This window comes from Portunus trituberculatus, chromosome 30, assembly GCF_017591435.1.
Source record: "Portunus trituberculatus isolate SZX2019 chromosome 30, ASM1759143v1, whole genome shotgun sequence".
Taxonomy (NCBI): Eukaryota; Metazoa; Arthropoda; class Malacostraca; order Decapoda; family Portunidae; genus Portunus; species Portunus trituberculatus.
This window is the reverse complement of record NC_059284.1, coordinates 4,553,056-4,572,489: the sequence shown is the minus strand read 5'-3', so window position 1 is coordinate 4,572,489 and position 19,434 is coordinate 4,553,056. Positions and strand designations below refer to the sequence as shown.

The 19,434-nt window shown below is 42.4% G+C and overlaps 3 protein-coding genes across 16 annotated transcripts in view; 1 reads left to right on the top strand and 2 right to left on the bottom strand.

Moving 5' to 3' along the window:
• Positions 1-7,293, bottom strand: part of LOC123510829 (popeye domain-containing protein 3-like) — an 88,569-nt gene extending 81,276 nt beyond the window's left edge. For 2 of the 14 annotated variants that reach the window (XM_045266265.1, XM_045266268.1), the window contains exon 1: positions 1,357-2,094. The gene's annotated coding sequence lies outside the window, so the exon portion shown is untranslated. Of the gene's footprint in view, positions 1-333; positions 423-1,356; positions 2,108-7,154 lie in introns of those variants that run through there. The other 12 variants (XM_045266260.1, XM_045266261.1, XM_045266259.1 and 9 more) reach the window with 12 other exon arrangements.
• On the top strand, positions 1,795-10,614 carry LOC123510736. Its single transcript, XM_045266079.1, has 5 exons — positions 1,795-1,878; positions 1,974-2,095; positions 7,198-7,456; positions 8,994-9,234; positions 9,527-10,614. Exons 1-5 carry the CDS (start codon positions 1,795-1,797, stop codon positions 9,532-9,534), a joined length of 714 nt encoding a protein of 237 aa, XP_045122014.1. The 3' UTR covers positions 9,535-10,614.
• LOC123510831 (membrane-associated progesterone receptor component 1-like) lies at positions 10,409-17,516 on the bottom strand. The gene is made up of 4 exons (XM_045266273.1): positions 17,306-17,516; positions 15,669-15,830; positions 14,559-14,708; positions 10,409-13,845 (listed from the first exon to the last, which is right to left on the bottom strand). Exons 1-4 carry the CDS (start codon positions 17,457-17,459, stop codon positions 13,739-13,741), a joined length of 573 nt encoding a protein of 190 aa, XP_045122208.1. The 5' UTR covers positions 17,460-17,516; the 3' UTR covers positions 10,409-13,738.
• Positions 17,517-19,434: the final 1,918 nt, after the last annotated feature.

The following is a 19,434-nucleotide window of genomic DNA, read 5'->3' as shown; positions in this document are numbered from 1 at the left end:
TTAGAGTTTAATAATTAATGCACGGGTGACATTTTGTTTGATATAATATTCATTACTGGAAGGGCACGGAATGTTTTATGGGCGATTCATAACACACGGCCGACAGAAATAGAGAGTCAGTAGGTACGTGAATAGTAATAATAGTAATAGTAATAGTAGTAGTAGTAGTAGTAGTAATAATAATAATAATAATAATAATAATAATAATAATAATAATAATAATAATAATAACAATAATAATAATAAAAGCACATCAAATCTTCTTCACGACGAGTAAAAAGTAGCATAATATCACATCATTCAGTAAGCTAGTGAGTTAATTGTTATTGTTACCATTATAATGACGGTGTGTGATGTACTGCGCTCTGTAATGTTGTGAGTAGTTTTGCAGGTCGCCATCACGTCTAGTCACCATTTGTTCGCTGGTGTGATAAGTGTAATTGGTAAGGGATACAATCTCCAGTAATTGTTTCTTGTAATACTCAGTGTGTCGCTGTGAAGCGGTGTTGTCATCAGCGGTGTTGCCGCAGATACGTAATTTATCAATACTAGTGCTGTTCATAGAAAGAAAAAAGAGGCGGCAGCCTTCATGCCAGCATCGTAAATTGTCCTACTACATCCACCAACTCCCTCACTCCCTTACTCCCTTACTCCCTCTCGCCCACCAAAACAATCGTGTTCGTATCGTGAGTTGTCATGCACTAAATAGAATAAATAAACTGTCGTCCATTCTTAAAATTAGACAGATATCTTGATGAACAGATAAATGAAGCCTTCGTACTGTCATTGTGAATTGTCCTACACACTCCAGGAATGAACTTCGTACTCGCTAGGCAAATAGTGGTGCACTGTGCCCTACTGTGTCCGTGAAGTGCCGCACCGTACAGACACTGTACAATGCCGTGCTGCCTCGCAAGGCGCCGCACAGGTCAGGTCAGGTCGTAGGTGAGGCCTGGCTGAGGTGAGGTGAGGTGCGGAGGTAAACGTTGGTCCACCACAGTAACGTTGGTATGATGTCACGCGAGAATGAACGTTGCGACTCGTGCATGGTATTGGAAGAATGCACTGCACGGCGTCAATGGGGAGATTAGTTTGCGGGGCGTGGGGATCGCGGGGAGACAGTGCCATTTACCCCACATGGTACAGACAGTGCGGGGTGGGGGGTGAGGGGTAAGGGAAGGGGAGGGGGAAAAGAGGGGAGAGGGGCGGCCATAGTGGCACCCTGCTCACTGCCGCCGCGACTCTCCTGCTCCACTTTAAGTGCCACATTTGGCGCCGTGGCGACAAGATTCTCCCCGTAGGGCACGCACGCAGCGCCGCGGCCCCTGGCAGGGCGTGGGGGCGGCTAGCACTCACCGTCCGCGGCTGTGGGATCAGCTAGCGACGGAGGAAGAGGCGGCGGGGGACAGTAGCGACGCGGGGGCCGACACCCTGTGCTGCACACGTCTCAGAGGGAACTGGTGCCGTCACTGCCGTGCGTCCCGCTGCAGGCCGGCCGCCGCTCAGCTGCTGCACCGGCCCGAGTTCTGCACATGGCCTGGCGCTCCTCTCCACCACGTCCTGGCGCCTGCTAGCCCCATACCTCGCCGGCAGGAACCAACCAAGGGACATCACTAGGCCGTGGCGTGCCCCGTGCCCCTCCTAGGCGTGTGGTAGAAGCCTCCAGATCCTCAGCAGAGCCTTTAATTCTTCCCCCCCAGCAGGCGCAGACGAGCCGGGACCGCCGCGCACGTCCACCGAATGTCTGCTGAATACCGCATCATGAAACTTGCTCACTGAGACGACGAGACTGGCATGCCACGCCACACCATGCCACGCCACGCCGGGACTCACCCACACCCACGGGGGAGAATGACACCAAACACTCCCACATTATTTGTAAGCCAGTGCGAAGGAGACGAGGAAACGAGAGCTCCATTTTTTCCCCCCCGGACTAAACCACTGCACCGCTGAGTTGCCACACGCACACATAGCCACACTCCACTCATCCATACGTCCACCTAACGCCGGGACGGGCTGTGGGGCCTCCAAAACACAGCACTGTGACCCGCGGCGAGAAGGTGACGGTGACGCTTCAAGGCTCACACAGGGGAAGGCAAAAATGACGGAGGGAGAGGACAGGGAGAGGAAAGGACGGCAACTCCCTCCCTCACCTGACACCTGTCGCTCGAAGGAACAGGTGGACGGGCGCTGGCGGTGGTGGTGGTGGTGGTGGTGGTGTTGGTGGTGAGGGGAACGATGGGACAGGTAGAATAGTGGCGGTGGCGGTGGTGGTGGTGGTGGTGAAGGATGTATGGAAGGATGGTGATGAGTTTGGTGGTGATGAATAATGGATTCGTTAGTGTGTGGTGGTGATGGTGATGATTGATGAAGGAATAGGAAATCCTGTATTTAATTGTAGGGAAAGCGAAGAAAAAACACAAAAATCCATTACAAATATGAAAAAGGGACGATGAGAAAGGAATGACTGATGGAAAATGGAAAAAAGAATGACATATGACTGAAGCACAAAATATAATAAGGAATAAAACACACAATAAAAGAAAATAGATAAATAAAAAATAAGTCAAGAAAAAATACAAATAAATACATAGAAAAATAGAAAAACAAAATATGAAAATGACAAGGGGAAAAATTAAAGAAAAATAGAAAATGGAAAAAAATACATGAAAACACCCGGGGAAAACAAAATGCATAAAGAAAACGGGAAAATGTATGAAAACAAAGCGAAAATTAAAAAAAAAACAAAGAAAATGGGGAAAAATATGGAAATAAGAGGAAAACAAAAAAAAATAAAGAAAATGGGAAAAAATATATGAAATCAGAAGGCGAAAAAAAATACATAAAGAAAACGGGAAAAAAAACGAAAACAGAAGGTGAAAAAATAAACAAAGAAAATGAAGAAAAATAAATGAAAGTAGCCGAGGAAAATAAGAAAAATAAAGAAAATGGGGAAAAATGAAAACAAGGCGAAAAAAAAAAAAAGAAAACGGGAAAAATATGAAAACGGGAAAAATAAGAAAATAAACAAAGAAAATGAGGAAAAATAAATGAAAGTAGCCGGGAAAAATAGGAAAAAGATGAAAACAAGGCGAAAAAAAAAACGGGAAAATATATATGCAAACAGCAGAGAGGAGGAGGGGGGGGGGGAATGCAGGTCAGGACAAGGCATTCCTTTAAAGCTGTGGAGATAAGACATTCCGCCGCTCCTTTGTAAATGTTAACAAAAGATTATGTATGTATGCAACGCGCGCCTGATCACGCTCATAGAAATTGCCCGGCTTTTCTAAGGGGGGGTGAGGGGCAGAAAAGGAAACTATTACACTATCTATTATAACTATCTATTATCTATTGCAACTACCTACTATCTATTGCAACTATCTACTATCTACTGCAACTATCTACTATCTATCACCACTATTACACTATCTATCACCACTATCTACTATCAGACCCTTCAGATTATAATATACTTTTATTCAACTATTTTAGGGGCCTGGCATCTCAGTAGGGCTTTTATTTATTTATTTATTTATCTATCTTTTTTTTTGCCCTTTGCCGGATTTTCCCTCACGTAAAAAAATAAAGTTAAGTTGGATGACGATAGGATGAGAGACGGTATCTGTTTTCTTCATCGTCTTTGTTCAACACACGCCGCCAGTGTTCACAAACCACTTGCTCTCTCACTACGACAATTTTCCAAGGCCAAGGAGACAACTACATGGTTTTCAAGACAGTTGTTCCTTTTAATGCACTAGAAATTTTGCCACTCTATCATCAGAGCAATGAAAATATTCTCAAAATCACTTTATTCTCTCAGTATGATAATTTTCAAGGCCACGGAGACAACTAGCTGGGTTTTTAAGACAGTTTCTCCTTTTATTTCATTAAAAATCTTGCCAATCCATCACCAGAACCATGAAAATACTCTTAAAAACATGTGTATCTTCAACTGGAGCCTTTGTAAAGTAGTGATGGTGAGAGAACAAAGCGTTTCAGAATACGGGGCTGTGACACACACACACACACACACACACACACGTGTCACACACACACACACAAAAAAAAAAAAAAAAAATGACCTTTAGTTAACCACAATTCTTATCAATTTTAACTTAAGTGTGGAAAGTGACGCACCCTCACGTGGGAAGGAGTGGCGGTGGTGGTGGTGGTAGTGATGCCGGTGGTGGTAGTGGTGGTGGTGGTGGTGGTCATATGATTCTGCGTCGTATTCAAGAGAGGATTAAATGACACACACGTCTCTTGTGTTTTAAAAGTCTGAACATCTGTGTGTGTGTGTGTGTGTGTGTGTGTGTGTGTGTGTGTGTGTGTGTGTGCGCAAAATTCTACCCCCCCCCCCTCTTTCTCCGTCGTTCTAAACTCTATCATCACCCAAACCACATCAAAACCCTCTTATAATCAATTAGGATAGACAAAACAATGAACAAAACATGAACAACAGATTAACTTAAACAAAACACGACAACAACTTAACCCCTTCGGTACTGGGACGCATTTTCATCACGAGTTTTGGGTACGACTAGACCATTTTATTGACATTAGGAAAGATCTATTGAAGTCAGAAGATTAACCCCTTCAGTACTGGGATATATTTTTACTTGAGATATGTGTACGATTAGACCATTTTGTTGACATTAGGAGGGTTCTATGGAGGTCAGAAGATTAAAGGCCACAGTCTTCACAATTTTAATCCCCCACATAAGTTTCTGTAGCTGTATAAAATCATCAAATAGTAAGCAGAATGAATATAGAAACGCGTCACGGTATACTGAAGGGGTTAATGGCCAGTCTTCAGTATCTCAACTCCCACGTTAAGTTTTTGAAGCTGTATAGAATCGCTAAATAGTTAATAGAACGAATATGAAAAATGCGTCATAGCACAGAAGGAGTTAAACTTAATATGACTTTTTTTACAGACGCCTTGAATACAAATAGATGTGACGCCATGGCAGTGAAAGGTTTGTAGAAGTCACATGTTCTCCTAACCACAGCCTTCAGAGGAGCGTGTTCTCAGCCATTTGGACATGATTAGGAGCTAAAAATATCCTCTTTGTTTTCATAGGGTTCTCTTTTTTTCGTCTTATATTTGTTTTCCTATTTTTCCATTTTCTTTTCAGTCCATGTTCGATTCGTGGTTTCTGAGACCATTTCAAATCGTCTCTCTCTCTCTCTCTCTCTCTTCAACCAAAAAAAAGTAAATAAAACAAAATCATTCTATCAAACCCATCAACAAACAGACAAACAAACAGCCAACCTACCATTCCACTCACCGAAACAAACAGACACACAGACACACAGACACACACACAAACAGACACACAGACAGACAAACAGACAGACAGACAGACACGCTCTCAGGATCTATCGGGTGGCGGCAGAAGTCACGCCCTCGGAAACATCCGCTACACACACACACACACACACACATGACTGGTCTTTGTTTTTGCGGCAGCGGATGGACGACACACACACACACACACAACTCTTCCTCTCTCTCTCTTTCTCTCTCTCACGTTCATTCACTTCCTGATTAGTTCTTTTATCATTTAATTTCACTTATTCTTCCTCTCAGACGCTTCTACTCTGCCCCTTCGTTCTCGGTGTGAGGTTTGTAATCAGAAACACTTTGCTCTCACCACGACTATTTTCAAGGGCCACAGAGATGATTAGCGGGGTTTTCAAGAGTGTTTCGTCAGATAATAATATAGAAATCTTGTCAAACTGCCTCTAGAACTGCAAAAATAAAATGCTATTATCTCTCACTACGACTATTTTCCCGGCCATTGAGATGATTAGCGGGGTTTTTAAGAGTTTCTCCTGTTAATAATGTAGAATTCTTGTCAATCTGCCTTTAGATGCGTAAAAACACCTTGAAAAACTAGTGACAATTGAAACAAAAGCCTTTAGAAATAGCGGAGGTGAAGCATAGAAGTGTTTAAGAATACGAGACTGATAACGCTAACACCTTCCAAGTTGCCACCCCCCAGTACTGATATTAGCACCGTGGCGTGACTGATGCTTTATCTTATCACCGCACGATAGCAACACTCATACATTTGTTACTATTATGTTACTGTGGTGTATGGGAAGTGTTGTTCTTATCTGGCAACACTCCCTTTATGTAAATAGTATTCTTTGTTAGACGGGCACCCTTCAATGATTCATCTCTTTCTCTCTCTCTCTCTCTCTCTCTCTCTCTCTCTCTCTCTCTCTCTGAACCTTTCTTCTTTCATATCAACAACAATTTTCAAAGGCCACAGAGATAAATGATAAGATTTCCACTCGTTTTTCCAGCTGGTGATGCGGAATCTTTGCTTAACTCTCACAAGAAACGATCAAATTTCCTGCCACTTCCACAAGAGCCTGTTGAAAGTAGAACCAAGATGAGACAGAAGACTTTAAACAATAAACCATAAAAATATTTAGATTGTACAGTACTTTTCCTATCCCTATTGCATCCATCTACCCCCGCCCACCCACTTCTCCCCCTCTCTCTCTCTCTCCCTCTCTCACACAACACAGCATCACTCTCCTCCCTGCCTGACTTCCTCCCTCTTCCTCCAGCACAAGGCTCCCTCACTGTATAGAAAGGAGTGAGTGTGTTTTTCAATAATTCATTATCGTAGTGAGGGCGGATGTGAGGAGCGGGTCAGAAGCGTCGCTCTTGTGTGGCCTAACAAGGGTGGGCCAAACCATCAACCTGCTTTAAACCTACTTCTTTGCATCACACACACACACACACACACACACACACACACACACACCTTCACTTTTAGCGTCATACGGCCTCAATATCATCACCACACCACTCATCACCAACACAACACCACACTCTTCGTAGTATTCATTCATCATCTCACATATGCACACACACACACACACACACACACACACACACACACACACACACACTTTCACAACTGCTATCCTGCCATCTGCTACACACACACACACACACACACACACACACACACTGAATGACCTCGAAAGAAAACGAAAGTTGTCTACCACACACACACACACACACACACACACACACACACACACCTAAAATGATACACTTTTAATCCACTTTTACAACAAACTCAACGAAATAATACAAAAAAAGGAAACAGCGATGCATGGCTACTCACACACACGCGATGCCCTGCGGTACACCTCGGCCTTGTGAGTTAGATGCGTATTGCTGGACGTGTCTTCTACCTCCTCCAGTCCTCACTCCTTCCCTTCTCTCAGTGTTCTACCGCATCTCGTTCCTCTCAGTGTGTCTGTCAGTTCCTCTCAAGGCAGCCTGATTTCCTGTGCCTCTAGAGCTTCTCTCAGCGCACAACAGAAGCTTGGTGTGCTCCTCAAGTGTGTATTGACGTTTCGTGATGTGGTTCTCTACCGTTCGTTGTGTCTGCTTGCTGTAACACTGACTCCTGCCTCTTGCAAGGTCTGTGCTTAAAGGCCATTCAGGTGATTTGTCGGAGTTTGTATTAGTGTTTTCCTTATTCATGGAGTGGGGTTTGTTATTGAGCGATTACTGGGATTGCCAAAACACACTTGTGGAGTTTTAACCCCCTCCATTACTGGGACGCATTTTTAGCATGAGTTCTGGGTGTGATTAGACCATTTATCTACATTAGGAAGAGTCTATGGAGATCAGAAGATTAATGCCAGAGTCTTCACTATTGAACACTTTATTATGCCAAACTTTTACAGTTTTAAACAACATAAATATATAGGAATGAATGTCAGCCCATGTAAAGCCGAAGCTTTTTAGGCAAAGATACAGATTAGTTATGATACTTTTTAAGAGAAGGAAATGGAGGAAATGAGTTTCTGAAGCTGTATAAAATCACTAAATAATAAACAGGATGAATATAGAAACGTGTCATGATACTGAAGGGGTTAATAACATCCAGTACAGCCTGTTGAAAGTAAAGATAGGAAGTGTAGCCTCTGAGCAAAGCGGTGATCTTTTTATACTAAGAAGTCGTGCTGAATCAACAGTATACGTGCAGGTACTCGTATTAGGGAAATGAAGCGCATATCAGTGAAATATCAATGTCTGACTTGTAGCATGAATCGATTACGCGAGGAAGATACATTCATTACAATATCTGCGGCGTGTTAAATGTTACGTGCGTGTGTAATTGAATCAGACAATGTATAAACTAAATACAACTGTGTGACTTGTAATACGAGCTGAAAACGTGACGGTAATACATTCTTTACATATTCTGCGGCGTGTGACGTCTGGTTAACGCTTAATTATACGGCAGTGACCTTGGGGAGGGTCACACCGCCACCGACACCACCACCACCACTACCGCCGCCGCCACCGCCTACAGCACCCGCCAGCCGTCACAGTTATGAACACGGTGAGAGACAGAGAGGAGGGGACTACAAGGTGACGCCGACAGTGTACACCGGTGGGAATATATGAATAGTGTATACTGATTCATTGTATTACTGTTGAATGGGAGGGAGAAAACAATAAATGCATCATATATAACCAAAGGAACACACACACACACACACACACACACACACATGGAATAGTACAATGAATGAACACAAAAATCTCACTGAGCTAAAGGATCTCGGATTGACAAGGATTGGTTGACATGAGCACCTTTCTTGACTATATGACTCCCGTTACTTTTACGCCGGTATTTAGAAACGCCTTCCCCTTTCACTATCACAATTTTCCAAGGCCACAGAGACAGCTAGCCGGGTTTTCAAGACAGCGTCTCCTTTTAATAAACTAGAAATCTTGCCAATCTATCACCAGAACCATGAAAATACTCTTAAAAACACGAGTATCTTCAACTGGAGCCTTGGGAAAGCAGTGATGGTGAGAGCTTAGTGTTTCAGAATACGGGCCTTAGTCAGCACTGTTACCCTCTCAGGTGTGGGTCTTGGTGACAACACAACCCTTTCAACCCTTGCAGGTGTGGGTCTTGATGACTGTTCTACCGTTTCAGGTGTGGGTCTTAGTGCTACTGGCGCTGCTGGTGTGCCTCGCCGCAGCTGACCCCGAGGCAGCAAGGGGCGGGGTCCACTTCAAAGTCAGACCCACGCGCCGCAACCCACGCAAGTCCCAGGCCAAGAAAACCCGCCCTAAGCCTGTCTTCAGAACTCTGCGCTACCAGCCTTACTACGAGTCCTACCAGGCGCCTTATGACCCCACTGGACACGGCGACCCACACTTCTCCTACTTCCAAGGTTAGTGGGTGACTGAAATGCCAGGGTGTGTGTGTGTGTGTGTGTGCACAAGTCACGTGGTATCATTAGGAAGGAAAGCTTGATATAGAATAAGTACACAAATGAAATACATAAATAAATAACGATGAAGGAAAGGGCAAAACTAGTTACCTTTGAGAATGTTGAGAGCCAAGACCAAATAAGAACAAAGTATTGTCTTAGTGGTGTAAGATAACTGAAGAAAATAGCTTAGTATGCAGTAACTCCTATATCAAACTGCAGTGCCTTAATGTTATCCACTTCTCATCCCCAGGTAGCTGAGTGATGCTGGAAACCTGGAATCCTGCATCACCACATCTCTCTCTACAAGGGAAGCTACATCACTCACTGCTATCCTTGAACCTCACACTTGAATATGTAAAGACCAACATATCTTTAATAGAAAACTGATTAACCCACTTCAGTACTGGGACACATTTTTACCTTGAGTTTTCGATGTGATTAGACGATCTTATTGACATTAGCAAGGGTCTATGGAGTTCAGGAGTTTAATAAGTTTCTGAAGCTGTATAAAATCACTAAATAATAAGCAGAATTAATATGAAAACTGATGGAGGCCAAAGATTAATGGCCACTGTCTCCAATATTCTGATCCCCCACATTTAAGTTCCTGAAGCTGTAAAAAATCACCAAATAGTAACCAGAATGAATATAAAAATATGTCATGGTACTGAAGGGGTTAAGGGTTTATATCTAACTACAACACTCACTTAGCCTTTGAGTCAGCCAGAACTCTCACAGGATTCCTAGACACTCTCAGACTCTTTAACCTGCAGCTCTGATACTGTTGATCTGAGCCTCCTTCCTTCTGGTGGATGGCATGTCTAGGGGAGGTGGAAAGGACATGCACTCAGGAATGTGTTGAAGGTGGAGGTTGAGGGGCTGAAGAGGACCTGGAGATTGCGTACAGGTGAAAGATGAGTGGCTAGGAAGGTATTATGACTTGGATGGTGAGAGTAGGGAAGAAGATGACAGGATAGGAGTTGGGAAGGTGTTAGATGATGAATGAAAGATGAGAGAAGGATGAAAGTGAAGGAATATAACATTGTGTGCCGCCCAACTGTGTGAGGGGAAACATGAGCACTGAAGATGAGAATCCTTACAATATTAATATTAAGTGGGGAAAGAAATGGAGTTTGTATAATAATAAGTTTACTGACTCTTTTTGAATAGACATAACATTCACCTGTACACACTTGACCTCCTTATCTTGTAAGAAAGTGATCCTGTTTACACAATATTGGTTCCTACTTAGTTCCATGTGGATTGATTTTATTTTATTATCAAACTACACTTGACACTGTGTAAAAAATATAAATACAAATTCTGCTTCTCTAAATATCACAAAGTTAAATTAACTTCTTCATGCATGGCTGGGAGAACAAGAGTCAGGAATGCCAAATGATCTGAAACCTGGACACCTCAGATAACCGATCGACATGTAGCACACACACTAAAAGATTCCACTTGTTGTATTACTGGACACCGACACCAACAATGGAAAACTTATTTATGTACTGGCAAAAACAAAGATAGTACCAAAACAGGACTGAAGGTGACTCCAAAACATCTCAATCAAAACACCTCCCGGCCGGTGACACGGCAACACCACCGCGGCGATGGACTGGCCGGAGCAACACCCAACAACACTGGCATGACGCGCTACACCAGCCCAGTCCTTACGTACTACAGTGCAGTACAACACACTAAAGTAATCAAGCATTCACCAATTAATTATCAGTCTTTATAATGGAAACTCAACCTTGCAAACAAAATATCTCAATGCCCCATCAAATCAAGCAAAAATTAGACTAATACATGAAGAAAATTAGAAAGAGTTAAATATATGTATATATTTATATATGTATAGGTATGTCCCATGTTATTTTTTTTTTCAACTATTAATGATGAACCAAACCCAGCAAGGGACTCACAACACCCTTTATGATCTCCTCCTCCTCCTCCTCCCCAGCATTCATCACAAGCATTGTAAGGTCTTGTTCTCAGCAGCACACATTCCACACTCACTTCACTAAATAATTCACCTTATCCAATTAACAGTAATAATATAATAATAATAATAATAATAATAATAATAATAATAATAATAATAATAATAATAATAATAATAAATACATAATGGTTGAAGTGTTCCAATAAGAGCTGCTCACTTACTTCACCTTTGCCCAGAATGTGAGTGTCTCTATGAGCAGTAATACAATAATACGATATAATAGAGTGAATATGATGCTGCTGATGCTGCTGCAGCTGCCTCATGCAATTAATTTGAGTGTGCACGCAGCCTTTGCTCATCTGTGACAACATGTGATATGCAATGCACATAGGAGGCATAAACTTTCGATTTGGTAACAATGCAATAGACGCTTTAACACGCTCCTCTTCCTTCCCCCCATGAGTCACCACACCAGTACCAGTAGCAGTACCAGTGCCAGTACTAGTAAAACACAGTACAATACAGTACCCACGCTTCTGAAGACACTCCACGTATGCATCATCTCCATGAAGACTGAAAGACAAACCTCACACACAAGGCTGAGTGGATATACAATATACTATACTTCAGAAAGCTAAATATTTGGCCAAGTACAGCTATATTGGGTAGGTATGAAAATAACTCTGCATCAGCATTTCAGAGGCAACAAAAAAAATGACGTGACACAGCAGTGCTTCTTAAGGCTAAGGTTATGATTTCAGGCCAAGCTACCCACACAAGTCCTTCCAAACACACACGGCCAACACTCCAATCTACACATGTTCCCTCTAGCCACTCACACACAATCCTCTCTCTCTCTCTCTCTCTCTCTGCCTGGTGTTTCCATCCACTAAACTTTCATTCCTGGTTCTCACTTACGTGGCATTTATAAATAAGGCAGTTAGTTCTTCACTGGTATAGCCCTGCCTACAAACTTGGTCTTGCGCACACTTTGACACCTGACCGACACACACTCCATCTCCCTCTCTCAGACAGACAGACAGACAGACAGTCAGACACACACACACACACACACACACACAACACACGCACGCATACGTGCAAACCGAGCCACTGTTGTAAACTTAGCCAAGTACTATGATAAAAGGAAAGAAAGTGAAAGACAGCTTTATGCTACTACTCAACTAAGCCTACAAACTTATATCATTACAAATAGTTCAAACTACAATTAATTGTTCATGGCTTCAAATTACCAGCTGGCATATTATTACAAACAATTACCAAACTCAGTCACTCTTTATCATCAAAGAAACTACAGTAGCATTAATTTTACCTAGCAAAAAATTAAGAGCTTCACACGAAAGCTTTTTATCATATATCAAATTAAAAAACCTAACCTCAACACTGACATCCATTCCCCTTCATAAGAAAAAAAGAAAGAGACAAAGAAAGAAACAAATATTACACGGTAGTCACTTTGAGGTGATGTACAGTTGTCATTAGAAGACCAGTAACCTTGACACACTGCCATCATGTTCAGTGCTTTCCCTTCACCTCAAGTCCTCTCATCTATCCTCACTACCATTACAAAACCTGGCAACTGGTGAATTCTCAGAGCAGAGGACTGAACACTTGGGAAACTTGCAAAACACAGGTTAGCACAGCAGATTACATGACTCCTAACCACCACCACCACACCAACACTCCACCACACAACCAAATGTAAGACAACACCTGTGGAGCTAATAATGACCACCAATGTGCCTCTCTACAGTAATGGAAGAGGGGGATGGATGGAAACCAACTACACAATCCTTACTTAAAAGTGTCATGCTTCCCGATAACCCTCCAACCCTCCGACAACCTCACAAAGCTGCTTCTCATCTTGGCAGGCACCAGTTGACCTTAAACTACAACTCCTTCAGCCTTATAGTAAACACAGCTATGCCTAATATTCCCTTCTTGAACCTCTTAGCCCCCAAATACACGTCATATGGAAGAGATCTGCCAGACACTCCTAAAGTAACACCATAACACCATAACACCAGGGGTCATCATCAGTAAAACACATCAAATCAAAAGAAAGACTCATGTTTGCGATCTATTCTTTTTTTGGTCCTTTTTTTTATCTGTGACTTTTTCTGAATAGTATTTGATCTGAATAGTTTTCTCTGTTGCTTACAAAAAAAGTGAGATCAAAGTTATAAAAGGTAAAAGGTTATGAATCACACTTCCCTTTGTTTTTTGTTTTGTTTTTTTGTAATGTTTTTTTGTGTGCAATCCTGATGTTAAGTTTGTCTTGATGCAAGGAATGAATTACTGGAGGCTTGAGTGCCAATCACATTCTGGCCATGGTAATGATGATTGCATAGAATTAATTGCCCATTTCAAAGGTTACAAAACACAAAACTGTAACAAACTTTGGGAGTCTGGCGAGAACCTTGATATTTTCATAAAAATCTTTTTTTTTTGTTTTTTTTTTTTTTGTTTTTACCAGAAAAGATATTTTTCTTACTCATCCTTTTTCGCTTTGTTGTCTTTGGCGGCGTCCTCGTCGTCCGAGTACTCGGTGGCTTCCTCCCCCGGCTTTAACAACTTGCCAATGTACTCATACTTTTCTGGAGAAACACAATGGCCCGTTAGTCACAGTGTGTGTGTGTGTGTGTGTGTGTGTGTGTGTGTGTGTGTGTGTGTGTGTGTGTGTGTGTGTGTGTGTGTGTGTGTGTAATTCACCACTACGGTCGTCACCCAGCCAGTCTTCCCCATTACGGAGCGAGCTCAGAGCTCATAGACCGATCTTCGGGCAGGACTGAGACCACAACACACTCCACACACCGGGAAAGCGAGGCCACAACCCCTCGAGTTACATCCTGTACCTATTTACTGCTAGGTGAACACATCCCACACATTAAGAGGCTTGCCCATTTGCCTCGCCGCCTCCAGGACTCGAACCCGGACCCTCTCGATTGTGAGTCGAGCGTGCTAACCACTACATTACATGGTGTGTGTGTGTGTGTGTGTGTGTGTGTGTGTGTGTGTGTGTGTGTGTGTGTGTGTGTGTGTGTGTGTGTGTGTGTGTGTGTGTGTGGTGCCACTGTGGTGGTGTGGCTGTGTTCAGGCAGCACTACATCTCACCACACCACCTGCACACCAACCACTGACAATCACAAAATGTACATGGAGAGAGAGAGAGAGAGAGAGAGAGAGAGAGAGAGAGAGAGAGAGAGAGAGAGAGAGAGAGAGAGAGAGAGAGAGAGAGAGAGAGAGAGAGAGAATAATCAGCATGGAGAGAGGAACAGTTGAAGTGTGAGTGGGCAGGACAAGTACTGACCAGTGAACTGAATTTCCCACTCGCGCACTGAGTCCATCTGCATGGAGGAGAGGTCACTGAGGTCGTCGTGCTCCTCCTTCACGTCGTCCACGCTGAAGGTGGCCAGCGCTCGGGTGGCATCTCGACCGGCGAAGGCTGCGTACGGCCCGCCTGTCACATACACAGACACAAATCACCATCACTGCTTGTTCATGTCAATAGTTCCTCTTGTCCTTAATGAAGCTTTATTTTCATTATTTCATCATGATTTAGGTGTACTGTCCCAATCTCAATAGTTAAAACTGGCCTTCTTATATCACAACTATCTAAAGAATATAAGAAAAGAGGGAATCTGCAAGAGGCTGAGCTGTCAAGCCTACACGTGGCAGTTCCTGTTTCAGCAAAGCTACCTAATTCCATCCATCATCCCATCTATAAATTGATCTAATCTTCTAAAACTCCCTATTGACTCAGCACCAACATGACCACTGATCTCAACACACACACAGCTATGTTCTTCCTGTCTGTTTCTATGTAAGATTGGAACTGGAGCAATAAGAGGATAAAAGGACTTAGTGAGATGACAGTCCCCAGAGAAAAAAAAAATGGATTTTTTAAAACCAAAGCAATGGATTATGGCAAAGAAAGAAAGACAAGAAAAAAATATACACTACTACACCATAACACCACCACCACCACCTAACCTAACCTAACAGGACCACAAAATGAAAAAAAACTATACCACCACCAACACCATCTAATCTATTAGGACCATAAAAATCTACAGCACCACCTAACCTAACCACCACCACCACCACCACCATCTAACTAACCTAACCTAACCTAACCACCACCACCTAACCATCTAACCTAACCACCACCACCACCACCATCTAACTAACCACCACCACCATCACCACCTAAGCTAATCTAACTTAACCTGACTACTGCCACTTAACCTAGTCTAACCCATTACTACTATCACCACCACCACCACCATATCACCTAACCTAATCACCACCACCACATCACCTAACCTAACCTATCCTAACCTCCACCACCACCACATCACCTAACCTAACCTAACTACCACCACCACCACATCACACCACACCACCACCACCAACATACCCGGGCCATAGAACTTCTTGCCGCGCGTCACATCAAAGATCTTGCCGTTGACACCGACACAGACCCGGCTGTACTCCCCCTTGCCGTCATACTGCCGCAGCTGCTCCAGGGTCATGTCCTGCCGCTTCATCTTGGGGATGGGCGGCTCCTGGGGTCCGGTGGCTGGGGGTGGCAAGGGGGCAGGGAGTTAATACAGTGATGGCGAGACAAATGACTGTGTATTTCTATTTATTTTTTTTTTTTATGCATGAAAGGAAATCAGCCGAGAAAAAAAAAGAAGTTATATATATAAAAAAAAGGGCCACTTGATTGCCAGTCCCCTTACAGATCAAATAGAGTTTGCCAAAAATCTGAACAAATGGGGTGATAGTAAGATATATAATGGGGTTGCATGGGTGTGTATGGGTGCTAGGTGGATAAATGAGGTGACAGTGAGATACATAATGGATTGCATGGGTGTGTATGGCATTAGGTCAATATATGAGTGGTAGTGATATATAATGAGTTATGACCATTTTATTTTTTTTTTTATATAGGTAAGAAGGGAAAACCAGCCAAGGAAAACATAAAACAAAAAAAGAAAAAGACCCACTTAGTTGCCAGTTCCCTTACAGTTAGTATGGACATGAATGCACCAAAAAATATATCCAGCATCATAAATCTTGTAAAAACTTGACAACCAGCAACACAGCCATTCTGAAACACTTCAAACTCAACAAACCAGTGAAATGTGACTAGCAAACAAAAAAATTATATCTTACGTGTTCGTTAACCAAAAAAAGACAAAAAAACATTGCATTAATATCCTGTGGAAACAAACATTAGTATACTGCACTCAAATCTTAGTATATTACACTCAAACTTTAATATACTGCACTCAAATCTAAGTATATTGCACTCAAATCTTAGTAAATTGCACTCAAATCTTAGTATAATGCACTCAAATCTTAGTATACTGCACTCAAATCTTAGTATGTTGCACTCAAACCTTAACATACTGTACTCAAACCTTAGTATATTGCACTCAAATCTTAGTATAATGCACCCAAATCTTAATATAACGCACTCAAACTTTAGTATATTGCACTCAAATAATATATATCACTCAAACCTTAGAAAAATTGCACTCAAACCTTAGTATAATACATCCAAAACTTTGTACAATGCACTCAAACATATTATTGCACTCAAAAATGTTGATAACTCTCCCTGCGTGACAAGGAACGGCGTAGAGGTAATAAAACAATGTTAATGATAATGAGGAAAAGAAGATGGAAGACGAAGAGATAAGCAGGAATAATAGCAGCAACAAAACAAGTGAATGAAAGGAAACACACAAAACACACACACAGCCCAACACAACACCGGGAACACCATAGAAGCAAACACTCGCGAAAAACACCGCAATATTATATAATGTTTACAAAATCGAGGTGACTGGCACAAAACAATACGAGGCCCACCAAACACTCGCCATTGACCAAACCGAAAGGGAAAAACAGGGACAATAGAAGATAATGGGGAGAAATAGTGACAGTAGGAGTATGTAAGTGCCCAGGCTGTATTATCAGAGAAGATTAAAAGGAAAAGAATGATCAGTTGGGAGGGAGAAAGTACAAGTGCCGTATTTTCCTCACCTGCCCCACTGCCATCCGACGGCCGGAGTATTTTGTAGATGAGGACCGCACATACTCCCAATAGGAATATGTTGAGGGGTGATGTGAAGATTTCATAGGCCAGGGAGGCCAGATAGGACTCCTGGCTTGGGGAGACGGCCTCTTCCTCCGCCATATTGTGCAGGGGACTAACACACTCTGACTACCTTGTTTTTGTTACTTGGATCCTTTCTCTCACACTATTTTCCGTTTTTCATGGCCTGAAATATCATGTATAAATTTATTAGATGTTAATTTATCTATAAAGGTACAAATTCAGTCATTTTAATTTACTTGCCATATCTACAAGTTACGTGTTTTCCTACCTGTGTCTCTTACATCACACTATTCCTTGCTTTTTACAAATTAGAATATCACAAAGTAATCTATTAGACATGAATTCACCTATGAAACTTCAACTTAAATGGCTTTTGGGTACAAATCTGTTCGTTTAGTGTCTTCTTTTGTCACAAATCCATATTTCAGCTACTAGTTATATATGTGTTTTTTCCAGGTCATGCTCTTGCTATCTGGTCACATGATAAAGAAGGGGCGTGTATGAGATTGCATAAAGCCTCGTCATCTAGGAATAAATTATATACAAAGAGCGCGTCAGTGTCGCAGGCCTGTAATGTTGCACTCGGCGTCATCCTAATATTTGGAACGCTTTTTAAAATCCCACCTCTTCCTGCCCCCGTACCCTCTCACACACCCGGCCATTATGAAGCCACTAACCATCATCCTAAATAAAGCCACACATCGTAACATCCCTCTATTAAAGACATATGAATGCATAATAGCAAAGAAACCATTGAAGTATTTAATATATGAGATTCCCCACATCCTCTCCACAACCTTATCTGGCCTCGGTAACTATCTGCATTATCTTTACTGCCTCTGCCTGCCTGTTCCCTTATCTCATGGTACCGAGAGTCTTAACCTTCGCACACTAGTAGTTCAGGACATGATGAGACAGAATTATAAGGGACACTTCTAACATTGTGATAGGCCTAATAGTGTTCGTTTACACTTTTTTTTTTTTTCTCCGGGTTTGAAACTTTCACTTACTCTTCCTCCTCCTCCTCCTCCTCTCCTTTGCTATTTTCTTTTTATCTATTCATTTACTTATTTCTGCATTGATTTCTTTTGTTCACGTTGATTGATTAATTGCTGGAGTTGTATTCTTTCAATGTATTTTTCAGCTTCCGGTTGCCTTTAATAATAATAAACCGTTTATTGTTATTATCACACACACACACACACACACACACACACACACACACACACACACACACACACACACACAAACTGCGTAGTGTAGTGGTTAGCACGCTAGACTCACAATCGAGAGGGCCGGGTTCGAGTCCCGGAAAGCGGCGAGGCAAATGGGCAAGCCTCTTAATGTGTGCCCCTGTTCACCTAGCAGTAAATAGGTACGCGATGTAATTCGAGGGGTTGTGGCCTCGCTTTCCCGGTGTGTGAAGTGTGTTGTGGTCTCAGTCCTACTCGAAGATCGGTCTATGAGCTCTGAGCTCGCTCCGTAATGGGAAGACTGGCAGGTAGTGATGGGTGAACCGAGTACTTTTTGCAAACCGAGTATTTCGGTATTGATTACACTGTGAAACCGAGTAAACCGAGTACGAAATGATTACTTTTCACTAACCTAACTTAACGTAAGGGAGAGAATCGTGTAAGAAAACTAATCTCTTGGTGTAGTTAGACTGAGGTTTTTAACTTCTGTACAAGGTAGGCCATATATCATGAGACCATGTTTCACTTGACTTTCAATGTTATAATATGAGAATGTGAATTATGTGCATGCACTTATAGTTGACATTAGCAGATAATTTCTTTCTTGATATAACTAAAATAGAGAAAAATAATAGTATAATGGATATAGAATGCCAGAAGCTTATCATAGCGGGGCTCAGCGTCACGGGTCTCCACCCTCCCTGCCTCTACCTCCTCCTCTCTTCTTCCTTTAACTCCTTACCCCTCCTCCATCCACTTCCCTCTCATTCCTTTCTCTCTCTCTCTCTCTCTCTCTCTCTCTCTCTCTCTCTCTCTCTCTCTCTCTCTCTCCCTTTCCTAAAGGTCATGTCATATTACTT